Below are 16,489 nucleotides of genomic sequence, written 5' to 3'. Positions count from 1 at the left end.
TTATCACTTGTCCATATATAGGCACGTTACTTAGAGGTATTACTTAATTATTATTCCCTCTGCGCCTCCTCTCTCTGTGTGCGTGGGGCAAGCCCTTTGGTAAAGTCTACCCCCCCGGTTTGCGGAAAGGGACCTGGGTTGTAACTCGTCCCTTCCAAATTCCACCATATGCATTTCCAATATGCCACCGCTCAGTCATCCACCATACATATATAGAATATGCGCATTGGTGTACTTCCGTATGTGTGAGCTGTGTTTAACGCCCCAATACTGACAATGAACCCTAGTCTCGTGACCTGCAAGGGCGGGTTAGGGTTACCATGCCTGCGGTCCATGAAGACCCAGCTGGCCCCCTGATATTCCGCACATCAGGCCAGCTCCCGTATCCTAACCCAGCTAACCCCCAGCTGCCATCAAACATCTACCCCCGCAAAGTGACGCTTCGGGACCGCGTAACTGCTGCCACCCTGGTCCCTTTCTCTTCGCCATCAGATGTGCCCCTTTCCCTGCTGGCGTACCTATGCGACCAGCTCAACAAGGAGATCGAAATGGGAGACACATATCCGATGATCGATCCTATACCGCTGGACTCCTTTGGGCCCTATTGGTTTTCAAATTTTGGTGCTGTGATGTTACTGGGCAACATCAACAGTGTCCGTGATGTCCAGGGGATGGGGAGGATGGGAACTGATTGGAGGAAGATTTGTCTGGGGAGCTTCAATATCAAGCCTAATTACCCCGGGCGGAGCAGTCATGTCTGTAACGGCACATTCCTCGTCACTGATGCGTCGCGGAATAAGGGAGTAGGCCGGCTGATGGGTGAGGGTTACTTGGAATGGGCCCCCTTGCTTGTCAGTCCACTTTCTTGTCTTTTCGTAGTTATCAGCTTCGTTAACATCTGCGATTGGGTGCTGATTTTCATTAACACAAATTCAGGGCTATACCTATTCTGTTTTTAACCTTGTCTATGAGACTAATGTGGCATCTTGTCGAATATGGGATGCCTTGGGGTTTAAACGCATTGGCAAAGTCCCAGGGTGCGGGAACCTGAAATCACACCCAAACCAACCCGTTGATGGGATCATATATGGACGAGATTTAGGCCCCGAAGGGGAAGACTTTGTGTCAGAGGAGCGTTTTGATAAGATTCGATATTATCTAAAGCATTCGAAATATCCAAGTGGCGCAGACCGCGCGGAGAAGAGCCGTCTGAGGAGCGCTGCAACCCATTATAAGCTGGTTGGTGGGCAAAATGGTGGGCCAGAGAAGTTGATGCTAAGGGATAAAGAGGTGGTGTCGGATCCCCAGCAACAGTATGAGATAGCCCGTCAAATCCACCTCCAGCAACATGGGGGCATCAACAAGACAACAGCAACCATTGCGTTGAAGTATCACTGGGTCAGGATCAAGGAAACAGTCAGCATGGTTATCAAGAACTGCCCGCAGTGTAAGGAGACCCCCAAGGCTCCCCTGGCAAACTCCAACTCCACCCCCAACTCCACCTCAGAGAACCCCTCTATTCTTCCACGAGGGGAAAAATCACCCGGCTCGGCGGAGCAGACGTACATCCTACCCACAAACGGCTTCGATACACCACCCCACGACCAACTCATCTCGGACCAGCAGTACGATAAAGACAACCCTTTCGCCACCTCTACGAACCCCACCGCCCATCCCCAAATGATACATGGAACCGTTGACCCAATGTCAGACTACACCAACATTCCACTTGACCCACAAATTATGGACGACATACAACAACACCTGCCATCCTTCCAACACCACCACAGCACAGTCGATCCGTACGGTCCAGGTAGCAGTCTTCATGATCCCCATGCCCATTCCCACACCCTGCAACATCATGACTTTGGCCCTACCTCCATGCAACAGCAGCACCACAGCCATAACCACAACCACCACCCCAGTCACCATCACCATCAACAACATAGCCATTCAAACGACTACCATATCGTTGAGGATGAAGATGAAGATATGGTTGAGCAGGCTGCGGCAGTACTGCGGGAGCAGTCGATGCGGTTGGTGGGGACTGCGCAGATGAGTAACGAAGCACAGTTGCATCATGAGTTGCTTAATGCAGCGTTTGGAGGGGTGGATGAGGCGCATTTTCATCATTGATTAAAGGGCAGATACCCATGTATGAATGACGTTTTGTCATTAAAAATTGTGGGTGTACATTTTTATTTAATCTTTCTTCTTTCTTCCTTTCTTCTATTTTTGTCTATATTCCATGATAATGTCCTGTTCTTGCTCTTTTGTTTGATGTTTTGAAGCATTCTTGGGTCGAATTTTCTCTAGGTGTTTAATCTTTGGGCTTTTGGCGTGTGGACATTTAGGGAGGGTTGGTTTCGTTATTTGGGTGGGAGATTCGGGCGTTGTATCTAATAGATGGGGTTTTGCATGGGGTGTTATAGATGTATTTTAGACAACAATAATACATGACTCATTTGGATTGAGGACTTTCCTTTAGTTGAGTATACCTCGAGTGATTCATGAAGAAGAATAACGACAACTCCTTCTACCTTACGTCGAACATCATTTATATATATCCGTTGGTTTTTCACTTGCACTGTTGTAATCCAGGGTTCCAGTAAAGGGCCGGAGTGCTCATTGGCTGGGGTTGGCATCGGGGGAACCAAACAAACAAAAGCTCCCAAAGGAAATTTTGGAAGAGGAGCGAAGAAGAATGCGCTGAGTAGTGAACACCAACGACATCACAGATCTACATACCTACCTTTCACCGATACCCATCACATCTGCAATTCAGAGAGAGTGGACGATTCTACTTTCTCTGATATTCTTAAAATACTATTACTACTCATCTTCTGCTCCCCCGATCCATTTAAACCTCGCCCACAATCATGGCCTTCGCCGGGCAAACGCCCACGATCATTGTCTTGAAGGAAGGTTAGTCGTTGAACAACGATTTTATGGCTATTCTATCCCATGCGGGTTTCTGGGATTTAATGTCCCATTCTTTTAACACCTTTTAACACATTGTCTTTTGAATGGATAGGCACGGATACATCCCAAGGCAAAGGCCAGATACTCTCCAACATCAACGCCTGTCTCGTGATTCAGTCGACGATCAAGGGAACTCTTGGCCCTTATGGCGGGGATTTATTAATGGTGGATGCCAATGGGAAGCAGACTATTACGAATGATGGTGCTACGGTTATGAAGGTGAGTTGGACGACTGTGATCTTCCCTTGTTCCTTTTCTACAAGCCAATTCCACCAAACACTCTTGGCCATTCATACACCTTTGAGCATGCATACATACATACACGCACATATATATATATCCTCAGGTTACAAGACATTTACTAACACATATGCCCATTTTACCCAGCTCCTCGACATCGTCCACCCAGCCGCCCGCATCCTCACAGACATCGCGCGATCCCAAGATGCCGAAGTAGGCGACGGCACGACCTCCGTCGTCGTGCTGGCAGGTGAGATATTGAAGGAGGTCCGAGACGCGGTCGAGCAAGGTGTCAGCTCGCAGATTATCGTCAAGGGCCTGCGGAGGGCGTGTGCTCTGGCTGTCAACCGCATTAAAGAGATTGCGGTGGATTTAAGGAGTACGCATGGCGAGTTAGGGAGCAAGGTTCAGACGTTAAGGAGGCTGGCGGGGACGGCGATGAATAGCAAGCTTATTAAGCGGAATTCGGATTTTTTTACTAAGAGTGAGTGGACTTGTTTTGCGAGGTGTTTTCCTTTTAAAACTTTTGATTGATTTGGTGTGGCGTTTGGTTTGGTTTTGGGGTTATGTTAACATTTTGTTGGGACATGTGTTAACGTTCATTTTGTGCAGTGGTTGTTGATGCTGTGCTATCGCTTGACCAGGATGATCTGAATGAGAAACTCATCGGCGTGAAGAAGGTTGCTGGTGGTGCTCTCCAGGAATCCCTCTTCATTAACGGCGTTGCATTCAAAAAGACATTTTCATACGCTGGTTTCGAACAACAACCAAAGTTCTTCACGAATCCCAAGATTGTGTGTCTGAATGTTGAACTAGAGCTGAAGAGCGAGAAGGACAATGCTGAGGTGCGTGTGGAGCATGTATCAGAGTACCAGGCCATCGTCGATGCGGAATGGCAAATCATTTTCAATAAGATGGAAGCCCTCTGCAAGACTGGTGCAAAGGTGGTGCTCAGCAAGCTTCCCATTGGTGATTTGGCAACACAGTACGTCTTTATTTCTTTCAAAATCCTCCGCTTCCTGAGCTATACTAACACAGATCAAAAAAAAAAAAAAAAAACTCTAGATACTTCGCTGACCGCGACATCTTTTGTGCCGGCCGCGTCGCCTCCGACGACATGGAGCGCGTATGCCAGGCAACCGGCGCTTCCACTCAATCCACCTGCACAGACATCCAAGACCGCCACCTGGGGACCTGCGGCTCCTTCGAAGAACGCCAAATCGGCGGCGAGCGCTTTAACATCTTCTCCGACTGCCCCGCTGCCAAGACATGCACGTTAGTCCTCCGCGGTGGCGCCGAACAGTTCATCGCAGAAGCCGAACGCAGTCTCCACGACGCCATCATGATCGTCAAGCGGGCGCTGAGAAACACCACCATAGTCGCTGGGGGAGGGGCGGCAGAGATGGAACTCTCCGGTTACCTGCATAGCTATGCGGATCTGAATGTGCCGCATAAGCAGCAGGCGATTGTCAAGGCGTTTGCGAAGGCGCTTGAGGTGATTCCGCGACAGCTTTGTGATAATGCAGGGTTTGATGCGACGGATATCCTCAATCGGCTGCGCGTGGAGCATCGTAAAGGGAATGTGTGGGCAGGTGTTGATTTTGATAATGAGGGGGTTAGGGATAATATGGAAGCTTTTGTCTGGGAGCCTAGTCTTGTCAAGGTTAATGGTATCCAGGCGGCGGTGGAGGCGGCGTGTTTGATTCTGAGTGTGGATGAGACTATCAGTATGTTACACCCTTTCCGTGTTTTTGTTTTCTATTTCCTTTTTCTTTTGTTATCCGGTTTGAATAATATAGTTCCGAGACCCCAGCCCCAAACCCTCTCTCCATTCCTTTTCCTACCCCTTATTATTGTTATTATTGTTATTATTATTATTATTATTTCCCCCTTTCTTCTATATTCTAGGTTGTTACAACGATGCCGTGCTAATCGATCACTCCGCGCAATTAGAGAACGAAGAATCCCAGCAGCCACAAGCACCGCAACGGCCGCTTCCGCAAGGCGCTGCTCAGAGGGTTCTGGGTGGTGGCAGAGGACGGGGAATGCCCAGGAGATAAATTTATTGATTTCATGGTTGTAATTGTTGGTCCAATTATGCCATTCTAATTAGCATAGCTATTCCGCACTGGTGACCAGTGGTGGTATGTCGGTTACTGACTCATAGAAATGGATGGCGCTCATTTTTTTGTTTTAACTGCTCCTTATTTTATTTCATTTGTCTTGAATTCTAATGGGAGAACAGAGAAAGCTCCTGTTTTCGTTTCAAGGTTACTGAGTGATGGTGGCAGGTCTAGGGAGTACCTCTTTAGGCCAAATGGTTGAATATTCCACAATAGATTTAGAGAAATAAGATATGAAAGAACTAGCCTGAGTCGTTGCTAGCTTTGTGTAAACTATGAAATGGGGGTGGTTTCTCTTGGGATTTGAAAACAATGGCATCGTGGATCATTGTGAATAATACATATATATATCTCTGTGTGCTAAAAATATCCTCCAGCCTTTGATTCGACTCTCAACGCAGCATCATCATCCGATAAGAAAGACCAGAAAAAAGGGTGATCGCCTCACGCCACGACATTGGACCCATCTCACGTCCCCTCCCACTCGGCATGAACGCGGACGCTCAGAGTTTTGGCCAATGATGCTACGGTCGTATTGATTTTCTCATGGTTGCAAGTTGTCCAACCCCATTTCCAGGACCTAACAAAATTCCATCAAATCTGCCGCTCAGTTCCCCCAAACATCCCATTCGATTTATGCAACTGACGAACCCGGGGAATGATGTCGATCCCGCCGCCAGGTTGCCCAGGCTTGCCAGGGTCCAACCAGCCACGTCTGTGCTGTCGATGTCGGTAGTTCACGGACCACGCGATGGAGACTGGATCCGTTTGCGTGACATGTCAAGAGGCAAGCATGATTAGGGGCATGGATCTGGGGACGGATCTTGGAGCTGCGGATGCAGTGTGTCGCTCTGATTTTTGTTTTGTTTTCTGGCGTTCGGAAGGCCCGTGAGTCCCCTGATCAACTAGTTTTTTTCTTTTCTTTTCTATTGCCCTTTCTGCTCGTGATACGTCTGTCGCTTGCTGGGGGCGTAGATGGTACTAAGGCAATAAAATCGCTCTGAAATTCAGGGCCTTCAGCACAGTCTACTAGCAAAAACATGGTATGAAGGAGATTAACACCAGCAGTAGTGGAGAGGTTTGGTGAATGGAAATCGAACTCCGGTGGTGTTTTGTATTCATGCATTTTCAGCAGTGATCTGACGGGAACCACCCAGTATGCTGGACTTCCTCGGTGGAATAGTTATGAATATTTCCGTTGCTACTAGTTACTAAAAGTGATGTCCGAGTGTGGTAATGGACGTTGGAGACAGGGGTGGACTTTTCTCAGTGCTGCCCGGAGCTATGCATCATTTGCATGGCGGAACTGTGTCCCCTCTTAAGAGGTATTGGTTGATATCTGTCCCAAAGGTGTTCATGAATGATCCGGGAGAAACGTCGTGCCATTTCTTCAAAATGCTTTGGTCAGGTGCTCCTAGTTCGTCATGATCCTTGTCTTCATGGGGTTGGACGCGGGGGGCGTATGACCACGACCAAGTTTCATTTATTCCTTCGATTCTGCTTTTGGTGGTAATGATGAAGATGTTAATAGTTCTTCAAATATCTTCCTTGACTGGCTTTACGAGGTATGTTCTAGGAATATGGTACACAGGTGCGGTTTTAGATGCCACAGACGTATTCATAAATCCGTCACAGGAAAACTGCAATACTCTAATAGAATTCTGTGTTTTTGTCGATATTTTGATATTGTGCCAGGCCGAGTGTGATGATTTCCGATCGATTGTCTGATTAAATCGCAACATGAGAAGAAGCGCATGCAAGTGTTATTTAACGTAAATTGGCTTGGAGATATGGAGATGTCGCCGCGGGGAAAGAAAATATTCCTTGGTTTCTTGGATAGTTAGTAAACAGTGGGTTCACCAGCTCCGCCAGCGTGGAATTATTGTGGCGTCTTGTGGTCAACTGATACCACGTCTATCAATTGTCTTTCAGTAACTGAGGGAGGATTCTCTTCTTGAAGGCTGGTTGAGGTATTTAGTTAACTATTGTTTTGTTTGTTTCCATTCCCTTTTCCTTTTATGGTGTCGCCCGACCCTTTTTCACATAACTAGTTACAGCAAATTCATAAAATGAAGATTCTAACAGTCTATCCGCCAGACACAGCAAGTGGAGTATACAGCAATCTCTCGCTATTTTGGAACAACACAGAATAACTGTCTAATTGGATTTTGAATGCTCATCAGTGGTGGGTGGGACTAATCCTCAATTCCAGCTAGAGGCCGGGATTCTGGTAGTAATATTGGCCTGGACAGCGTTTGCCGGGTCTTGTTTACTACTATGCCGATGCCAATGGCTTTGGTCACTGCGGCTGTGGCATTGTGTAAACATGGTCAAGATAGTTATCGCTAGCTGAAGACGGATTCCACATTCTGTAGACAGTGGTTAAGTCATGAGAAATCGGAGGCAATAAATTCTTGGTAATAGATATCTCGATCCCCGCGTAGAGCAAGCATATTACGTACGCATCGTGATGCAATAATAATAAAATTTACCGACGTTCCTGACATGGAAATTTTTATTTTCTTTCCCTCGCTTCTTCACGCCAGCACCAGAAGAGAGAGGAGATCCCTTGTCGCCCCTTTCGCGATCTCCTGACAACAACCCTTTCTGTGCTCTGAATTGTCCGGGTTGGCTGCTGTTGGTGTTGCTAGTCCATGGGCTCGTATTCCCCAGATTATTCAGCGTATAAATAGTTGGAACTAACTAACTACCTAACTTCTCAGCTTCGGCGACGTCCCATTCAATATTTTGCTCGTTACTCTTCTCCCGTCCACCACCATAGATCAGATATTCGCTTTTGGAGTGTTTAGGTGCCGCTTTCGTTTGGACGACCAGCTGCCATCGCTATATTTTGAACGAGACAAGCCCGAAGAAGCCTGGCTCAGTGTATCCGGGAAGAAAAAAACACTGGAATCTCCACACAGGCTAAGCCTCCTTCGCTCTTTCGCCGCCGCCCTTAACCCTTAACAAGAAAGCCAACATCTTTCGAGCCCAGCGAGTTACCGATCACTTAACCCACACATTTTTGGGAGACGATATCCCGCTGTTGATCCTGTTTAAGCTCTCCATCAACCTGAGAAAACCCATCGTGACTGGGATATATATCAACCAATAAAGCTCCAAGTGCTAGCTGTATATACCAGCTGATCTTTTCTTCCCCCGACCTTTGCTTTCAATTAGCCTGATTTTCAGCCTGAGTTGTGTTCATCTCCGTCTGCTTTCTGTCTACGAAGTATAAGGCTCTTCCTCGGCTAGTCACTACCTTTTGCGCATCCCTTCACTTGCCTCGTCGATCTTGAACCATGTCGTATTATCCCCCTCCACAGGGCTACCCGGCTGGCCAGGGCGGGTATGCTCCTCCACGTCAACAGCAGTACCCTCCGCAGCAGCAATACCCTCCCCAGCCATACGGAGCACCACCTCTTCAGCAGTACCCGTGAGTAGGCTACCACGAGCTATGCAATTTTACAGGGGACTGTTTTCTTGTTAACAATTTCAAGACAACAAGGTTACGGAGGGTATCCTCCGCAAGGGCCTCCCCCTCCCCAACAAAACCCATACGGATATCCTCCTCATACGCCGTCCCCCCAGCCACCTTACAATGGTGGTTATGTGGTAAGTGCCCGGATGGTAACGCTTTTTAGCTCTCCCCATGCTGACAATGTAGGTTAAAGGCTTCTTCGCCTCAGCAACCTATGTATGGTGCTCCACAACTCCATCCAAGCGTCTCCCCGGCACCTCCAAACGGTGGTCCAATGTATAGTGGCCGTGCAGGAGGTGAATTTCGTCCTGACCATGAATCGTTTTAGTGAGCTAACGGTAGTCAGGTCCTCCTTCGCCTTATGGCGATCATGGGCAGGGAGGGCATGGTCGCCCTCCACCCCCACCAACGCAGCCTGTCCAATTCGGCCATGGTGCTCCCCAGGGGTATAGCTTCCAATACTCAAATTGCACAGGAAAGCGGAAGGCATTGCTGATCGGAATCAATTATTTCGGTCAGCGCGGCCAGCTGCGCGGCTGTATCAACGATGTGAAAAATATGTCGACTTATTTGAATCAAAATTTTGGCTATGCAAGGGAGGACATGGTGATTTTGACTGATGACCAGCAAAATCCCATGAGCCAGCCAACCAAGGCAAATATCCTGCGTGCCATGCACTGGCTAGTTAAGGATGCTAGACCTAACGATTCCCTCTTCTTCCATTTTTCCGGTATATCTCCCATAGCTACGGATTGTATGTATTTTCAAGTCACTAAGTTTTAAATAGGTCACGGTGGTCAAACTAAGGATCTTGATGGTGACGAAGATGATGGGAATGATGAGGTTATCTATCCTGTGGACTTCAGATCGGCTGGACACATCGTCGATGACGAAATGCACAGAATTATGGTCAAATCACTGCTTCCTGGTGTGCGTTTAACCGCAATTTTTGACTCGTGCCATTCCGGTTCTGCTCTCGACCTTCCGTACATCTACTCCACACAAGGCATTCTCAAGGAACCCAACTTAGCTAAGGAAGCCGGTCAAGGTTTGCTTAGTGTTGTTTCCGCATATGCGAGAGGAGACGTTTCTGGCATGCTGTCCACAGTTGGTGGACTCATCAAAAAGGCTACGAAAGGCGAAGCCGGTTACCAGAAGGCGCGACAAACCAAAACAAGTCCCGCGGATGTCATCATGTGGTCTGGGAGTAAGGACACGCAGACAAGCCAAGACGCTACGATTAACGGAGAAGCTACTGGAGCCATGTCTTGGGCGTTTATCACTGCATTAAAGAAGAATCCACAACAGAGTTACGTTCAGCTATTGAGGAGCATCCGTGATGAATTGGCGACGAAATATAGTCAGAAGCCGCAATTGAGCTGCAGCCATCCGCTAAGTACGTTTCATAATTACGGCTTGCCCTTGCAGACTCAAAAAGGAAATAATTTGTTGCTAACCTGCGCCTTTACCAGATACCGACCTCTTATATGTCATGTAAAAGGACATTTCCTTTTTGACCCCCTTGCTGGTTAGGAAGCCAGAATTTTATATGAGATAGGTCATTTAGTGATATGCCATTAACAGTTCCAAACAACCATGAGTGAAGGACATCAGTGTCGTCTCTTGATTCACTGGATTGGCCCTCTCCTTGGTAGCTTCCATTGGCACATTTATTGTTTCTTGATATCTGGTGCTGTTGATTCTCTGTTGCTGCTTTTGCTCCAAAGCATTCCCTTGCTCGTAAAATTTGCAATGCATTTCTCCGCTATATCTTTCTTCGATTGGTTATGTTTTCTTCCCTATTTCGAGTCTTTTTAATGCCTCCTCATTGATTCAGCACTGTAACGAGTTTTCTAGGTTTCAAAATTCCTTGTCATGTTTACCTTTCATATATTTCTTATTTGCCTTGCGAGGAGAGAGAAGGTGAGTATGGAAGAGAAGAGAAGCTTTTGAGCACATGTATTCAATATCTCTCCTGTCCCGTTTTATCTGCTTTAGCACCATTGCTAAACCTTTTTTCTTCTTTATTTTGATCAAAGTCCAGCTTTGCTATTGAAAGATATTTCTGTGTTACGGGATTTGATTTGGCCTTGTGAGTTCTTGCTGTATGTTCCCCTTCTTTTTCATGCTTTGCAGTTTTGTCATTTATCACCTGTTTGAGTTAGCCTGTTATTGGTTTGTCTTCCTTGATTCCGCTTTGTCCAGAAAAAGTGTGGTATAGGTTTAGTCTTCCTGTTTTCCTCACATATTTTTCTTGTTTGAAAACATACAGCCTTTGAAGTCTGGAATGATAGTTATTTGGGGTATGGCAATGGCTTCCTCTCCGGAATTGAGAATACTGTCTTTTAGTGCTTTCTTCTCTCCTGGATGATCAGTTACTATCTGGACTCTCTGCAATGATTTTGTCTTCGCCGAACAATGATTATGAATTAAGTTGACGTATTCTTGATTATGTGTCTTCTTAACATTTAAGTGATTGTCACTTGATATTCTGAGCACAGCCACGCGATTTATTCTGGAACATTGCCACACTTGTAGTGTTGTGATTGCATTAACTAGCCGCATATGTATCCTTTTCCAAACAACTTATGATGCACGTACTCTGCACATGCAGATTTATTCCGCGCCACTGGGGCACAAGAACCTCCCAGGTTTGGCATCAGTCACCATAAACATCCTTTCATCGCTTCAGATACACTGGCGTCTTCGTTTCATGGTAAACAACCAACGATATTTAAGCTTCTGATATTGAATTTTTGCCCCGCGCTATTCTCCTAGGTGTGCAAGTAGTCAGTCAGCCTTGTCCAGACGGAATATCTATGGATTTTTATATGTATTGTCCCTCACACGGGCTAGTCGTACTTCATAAGCGTGAGTGACAGACTGGCGCCTCAGCCAGGATATTCCAACAAGCAACCAGCATGGCCAATGAGGACGAGCGAAAATACAAACCCAGTTTTCATCTTAGAGATTGATTCTTTTTTGACGCACTTTCAGTGTTGCTTCTGAGGAAGGTAGTAAATGACGCCAAACCACAGAAACGAGCCGGATGACGTTTTGAAACGAATACACGCGAAAGTTCCAGAAACTTGGGAGGAGGCGAGATAGCCAGGAGAGATATTCATGTGCAGCACGACAAGAGCTCAGGAGGCAGCGAATATATTATCTCGACCATGGAGGATTTCCCACCGTCTTACGAGCTAGCTACTATTAGGGATGTCTGGGCCATAATATCCGACTACATCCCGTCCGCGGATTTATGTGCAGCATCACTCGTCTGCAAGAGATGGCATGCGATATTCGTACCTTTCCTGTGGGGAGCGCCGGCGTCGCATTTTGGAACCGACAATGACGCTGTATACGGTAGGTTCTTGCAGCTCCTTTTTCTCCTTAAAGAGTCATAAAAGATGGAGGGATTAGGGACAGACTAAATCAGAGCTTCGTTGCTAATTTGGTTGGATTAAAGTCGCCCTGACAAGATTCAGAAGAACGCTTAAGCGCGCTCGCCTTGAGGTGCGCATGTTAACTCACACATTCCATCTGCCACCCGCCCTGTCGGAGATATACGGGGGACCGAGGCCATCATGGCTCCAGGAGGTTCTGGAGTATCTACCAAAACTCCAGTCACTGCTCGTGTCGCAGCTGCCGTTCTTCGACCACAACTCGCTCATGGCGTTAAGGCCGAAATCGAACGATGAAACTTCTTATGAAGCGTACGGTCTTCGTCTACTGCTAGCACAACGGGAGCCGAATACCACATCTGTTGGGATCAGGGAGGCCCTTCTGCGCTTCCCGCTTCTGGTTTACTTGGATTTATCGTTCACCACCCCGGCGAGGGATCATGGCGTTTTAACTGCCCTGTCTTACCTGAAGCATCTTCAGGTGTTGAAGTTGAGGGGCATTGGCCTGAAAGATACTGATATGGAGGTTGTGGCTGACTCTATCCAAACACGGGTTCGACTATTAGACGTGCGCAACAATCTGCTGACAGACGCTTCGTTGAGACCGCTTCTGCAGAAATGCTTTTTGCCACCAGAGGTGGAAGTGCCGTCTCCAACTGAGAGGGATGTCAAGTTCCATTTCGAGTGGGCCCGGTCTATGAGCTCTTTCTCGAACGTCCTGGGTGCAGATTCGTTAAAAAGCGAGGACTTTGATGTCCATCTCATGAAACAATTAATGATACCCCTGACCGGCCGTTCGGATCCACAGGATTTATCGCATGTTGGTATTACACATCTCTACGTTTCAGACAACCGGTTGTCTGTTGAAGGACTGGGGAGTTTACTCAAATCGACACGCCTTCGTGTACTAGATGGCGGAACTGTTAAAAGTGCCGGGTCGATGTGGAAGCGTAAGGGGTTTGAGCCTATCATTGACAATGAGAGTCATTGGGTGGTTGGTGTGAGGTTTCCCGGTGCCGAAAAACTCATTCCAGCGCTACGACGTTCGGCTGCCAATAATTTGACATATTTACGAGTGCACCATGCTGTTGTTACGGAATACACATCGTCGTCATCGCTGGAGGATTTTTCTCCCATTAGCCTACTTCAAAGATCTCCTGTCTGTCCTCCCGTGGAGCTCGACAACTTGTCAATTCAGGTTTACGAATTGCCAGGTGATGGTGAGACCGTACGGCACGAGCTCGCTGATACCTCATTTCAAAGGCCAATTCCTGGATGGAAGAGCAATTATGAGGTTCGAGCACCAACGCGAGACCATGAAATACCCGAGGCAGTCCCTCTTCAACCTTTCTCACTCCTATCCTCGTCATCATCGCCATCCGTCCAATCCCGCACCGATCGAATCCAATGGCTTCTAGAAAAGCGTCCGAAACCTGGCAAGGACAAAGCTCTCTTCTTTCATCCCTCGCAGACCCCTCACCTACGAACTCTCGTGCTAACCGACGTCCCCGCCTCCGTTCCACCATCGTCTTCTTACATCATATCCCGTCTAATCGGCTTCATCACAGCTTGTGCAGATGAGGCCCTCCTTGCCACCCTCCAAGCCCGTTCCAACTACTCATTACCACCTGGTTGCCTCCGCGCGAGTGCGGAACGGCAACACGCACGTACTCTTTTCTCCCTTGAGCGCATAATCCTTGAGATAACACCTGTCGCCAAACTTGATTTTTCGAAGGGCTCCGCCTCGTGGAATCCACACAAACACCGTAGGGGGCCGGGATCCTTCTCCAAATCCAGCACGGAGGACGTAGATTCGGAGAACCTATGGGTCGCTGCAGAAAACGATTTTAGCTTCTTTAGCGACGAGGCGGGGGAGGAGTGTGGGGTTCCGGACGAAGATATTAAGGGTATGGACGGTGATCGGGACAGAAGCCAAGATAATGCATCCGTGAATTCTCCTCGAACCGTGGAGCTCGACTCGACCCCGTCACATCATCTGGAAACCAGTGAATCTTCCCAGCACAGTCCACAGAAACTCCCTCTCTATCCCGTACCATCGTCATTCCTAGCCTCTCCAGCCAGAGCTCCAGCGCCCTTATCATCACCCCATCTCCTACCAAGCGTTCAGCAGCAGCAGAAACAGCCGCCTTCTAGTCCACACCACGAAGCGGATATCGACGTCGTCGCCGCATTAGCTGCATTCCGCAAGGCGAAGAAGGCAGAGTATGAAGAGCTGCTACGCACGGAACGGAGGCGGAGGTGTACCATGTCAACCACTTCTACCACTGCATCGTCTGCTCGAATCCCTACGTCCATCCCGCCACGATCACCCATGTCGCCGTCACCATCGACGTATCCTGTATATGTCGAGGGCTATTGGAAGGGTGAGGTAAAGATTGTAAGGAATCCTATGCCTAAGGGGAGAACAGGAGGTTTTGTGGATTTGTATGGGAATTTTTTTGAGAAAGGATATTTGTATCCTTGAATAATTTGGAGTGGTTCTTTTAAGATTAGTTAGACTAAGTGCCATATGTAATAAATCATCATCGCATCGCGATGGGGATAAGAATTGGGACAAGACGCAGCCTAATATTTAGAATGAATGTTATGATATTCTTCTTTTCATATTTTATTTCCGAAATCATTTTGGCTAGCATGGGAATCTATCAGGCAGCGTTGATAATATATAGAAGAAATACATGGTTTCATACCATATTATCCTAAGAATCCTTATTTTTATTGGGTTTTTAGCTGTGTGCTAATTTACTCATGTCCCATTCTTCTCCCGTTTTGATAATGTCATCTTTTATCAGTTGGAGAAAAGAGAAGGGAGACCACACAAAACAACAAAAACATCCAGCTTAGAAAAGGGTTCCAAAGCAAAAGAAATCGAGGCATGATCGTTTCCCACGCTCATGTCTCATTCTTGTTTCTCTGCTTTTCATTTCTTTTCCTCCGCCGCTTTTCACTTCATGTTGTTCCATGAGCCAACCACATTGATTCAAAGAAAAAGTCACTTTATTTTGTGCCTGATACCATTCGGAAACAAAAAAAAAAATAACAAAAGATCAAAGCTAAAAAGGGGGGGAAAAAACCCAGGAGACAGCACTACCACACCATTATCCTCACATGACGCCTTCTCTTTGACACACAAAACCAACAACTGATATCTATGCCTGAGCAGTCTTGGCGGCCTGGGTGGGGTTCATCTTCTTTCCGTCTCTGTTGTATCGGATTCTTGGGGGAGGGGCACGGTTGCGGCGACCTTCTCGGGAGCGTACACTAGAAAATGTATCCTTATCAGCATAAAACTGTCCTCGAGCGTAGTTTTGACCGTTCTTTTATGCCCCTTTTCTCCACTTCGTTCTCTCTCTCTTCCTTCTCCCTGACGTGTCTAGCTTTCTGTTCCGGAGGATATTTGAGGTGATGAATGTGAATGGGATCAGCCATACCGCACAATCTTTCCGTGTATGGCGCAAGAAACGCAGTATTGAAGTTTCAAGTACATCTTGGGAACGGCGTAATCGGGGAAAACAGATGCGTCGGAGATATCACCTATCCGCCAAAAATTAAGGAATCCGACATTAGCACAGTCAGCTTCTTGCAAAAGAAATCCTTCCGGCTCTTTTCCATCTTTCACCACGCCTTCAGTCACTTAAACCGGGGAAGAAACGTACGGATGGCGGCGGACTCGACCATGTTTCGGATGGTGAATCTCTTGATCGCCTTATCCTTGGGGGTGCATCGCGAGCAGTTGGAGCATCGGATTGGCTTGACGTGGCCGCGGCCCTTCTTGTTACGTCCACTGTTCAATTAAAGAAGTGCTAACTGTTAGCTAATTTTATATTCCTCCTAAATATCTCTCTATGTCGTCATTTCTCTTTTCTTTCGGGAAAAAGGGGAAACATGAGTATCCCTAATTCCTCATGGTTTTTGTTCATGCTGCGGAGAAAGAAAAAGGGAACAGGTATTGCGGTGTATATAGAAAGGGTAATTCCAACGAACATACTTCGAGGCCCGTTTCTTGACCATTTTGACGGATTCTGCAATTCTTTCAATGTCAGAGAGAGCACGAGGCCAAGAGTGTAAAGAGAGGAGCTTACAGGTTGATGTCGGCTGGGTTGAGGTGGTTTGATGTCGGATTGTCCTGGCCTTTGACTCCTGCTGCGGTTGCCGTCTCTTTGTGGGCGACAGGGCAACAGCCCTTAAGCGAAGGCGGATTATGTCAGCGTCTTTCCATTCATAACACGTGATAACTGAAT

At 47.2% G+C, this 16,489-nt stretch overlaps 5 protein-coding genes across 5 annotated transcripts; 4 read left to right on the top strand and 1 right to left on the bottom strand.

Annotated features, from left to right (window-relative positions):
- Positions 1–219: 219 nt before the first annotated feature.
- On the top strand, positions 220–2,136 carry PAAG_07852 (L-azetidine-2-carboxylic acid acetyltransferase; the record flags this gene model as incomplete). Its single annotated transcript, XM_015846351.1, has 3 exons — positions 220–231; positions 288–851; positions 937–2,136. 3 exons carry the CDS (start codon positions 220–222, stop codon positions 2,134–2,136), a joined length of 1,776 nt encoding a protein of 591 aa, XP_015700786.1.
- Positions 2,137–2,879: 743 nt separating this feature from the next.
- On the top strand, positions 2,880–5,282 carry PAAG_07851 (T-complex protein 1 subunit eta; the record flags this gene model as incomplete). Its single annotated transcript, XM_015846350.1, has 6 exons — positions 2,880–2,925; positions 3,035–3,201; positions 3,370–3,706; positions 3,835–4,207; positions 4,288–4,949; positions 5,131–5,282. 6 exons carry the CDS (start codon positions 2,880–2,882, stop codon positions 5,280–5,282), a joined length of 1,737 nt encoding a protein of 578 aa, XP_015700785.1.
- A 3,365-nt stretch (positions 5,283–8,647) lies between these two features.
- Positions 8,648–10,359, top strand: PAAG_07849 (metacaspase-1; the record flags this gene model as incomplete). The annotated part of the gene is made up of 5 exons (XM_015846349.1): positions 8,648–8,781; positions 8,846–8,960; positions 9,020–9,122; positions 9,173–9,556; positions 9,614–10,359. 5 exons carry the CDS (start codon positions 8,648–8,650, stop codon positions 10,357–10,359), a joined length of 1,482 nt encoding a protein of 493 aa, XP_015700784.1.
- Positions 10,360–11,999: 1,640 nt separating this feature from the next.
- PAAG_07848 (hypothetical protein) lies at positions 12,000–14,712 on the top strand (the record flags this gene model as incomplete). The annotated part of the gene is made up of 2 exons (XM_002790113.1): positions 12,000–12,189; positions 12,293–14,712. The coding sequence occupies 2 exons, from the start codon at positions 12,000–12,002 to the stop codon at positions 14,710–14,712; spliced, it is 2,610 nt and encodes an 869-aa protein (XP_002790159.1).
- Positions 14,713–15,397: 685 nt separating this feature from the next.
- On the bottom strand, positions 15,398–16,259 carry PAAG_07847 (40S ribosomal protein S26; the record flags this gene model as incomplete). Its single annotated transcript, XM_002790112.2, has 4 exons — positions 15,398–15,509; positions 15,680–15,782; positions 15,905–16,032; positions 16,237–16,259. The coding sequence occupies 4 exons, from the start codon at positions 16,257–16,259 to the stop codon at positions 15,398–15,400; spliced, it is 366 nt and encodes a 121-aa protein (XP_002790158.1).
- Between the last annotated feature and the right edge of the window lie 230 nt (positions 16,260–16,489).

This window comes from Paracoccidioides lutzii (genome assembly GCF_000150705.2).
Source record: "Paracoccidioides lutzii Pb01 unplaced genomic scaffold supercont2.27, whole genome shotgun sequence".
In the NCBI taxonomy this organism is placed as follows: Eukaryota; Fungi; Ascomycota; class Eurotiomycetes; order Onygenales; family Ajellomycetaceae; genus Paracoccidioides; species Paracoccidioides lutzii.
Note: the sequence above shows the minus strand (reverse complement) of the source record. Positions and strands in the feature narration are given on the sequence as shown.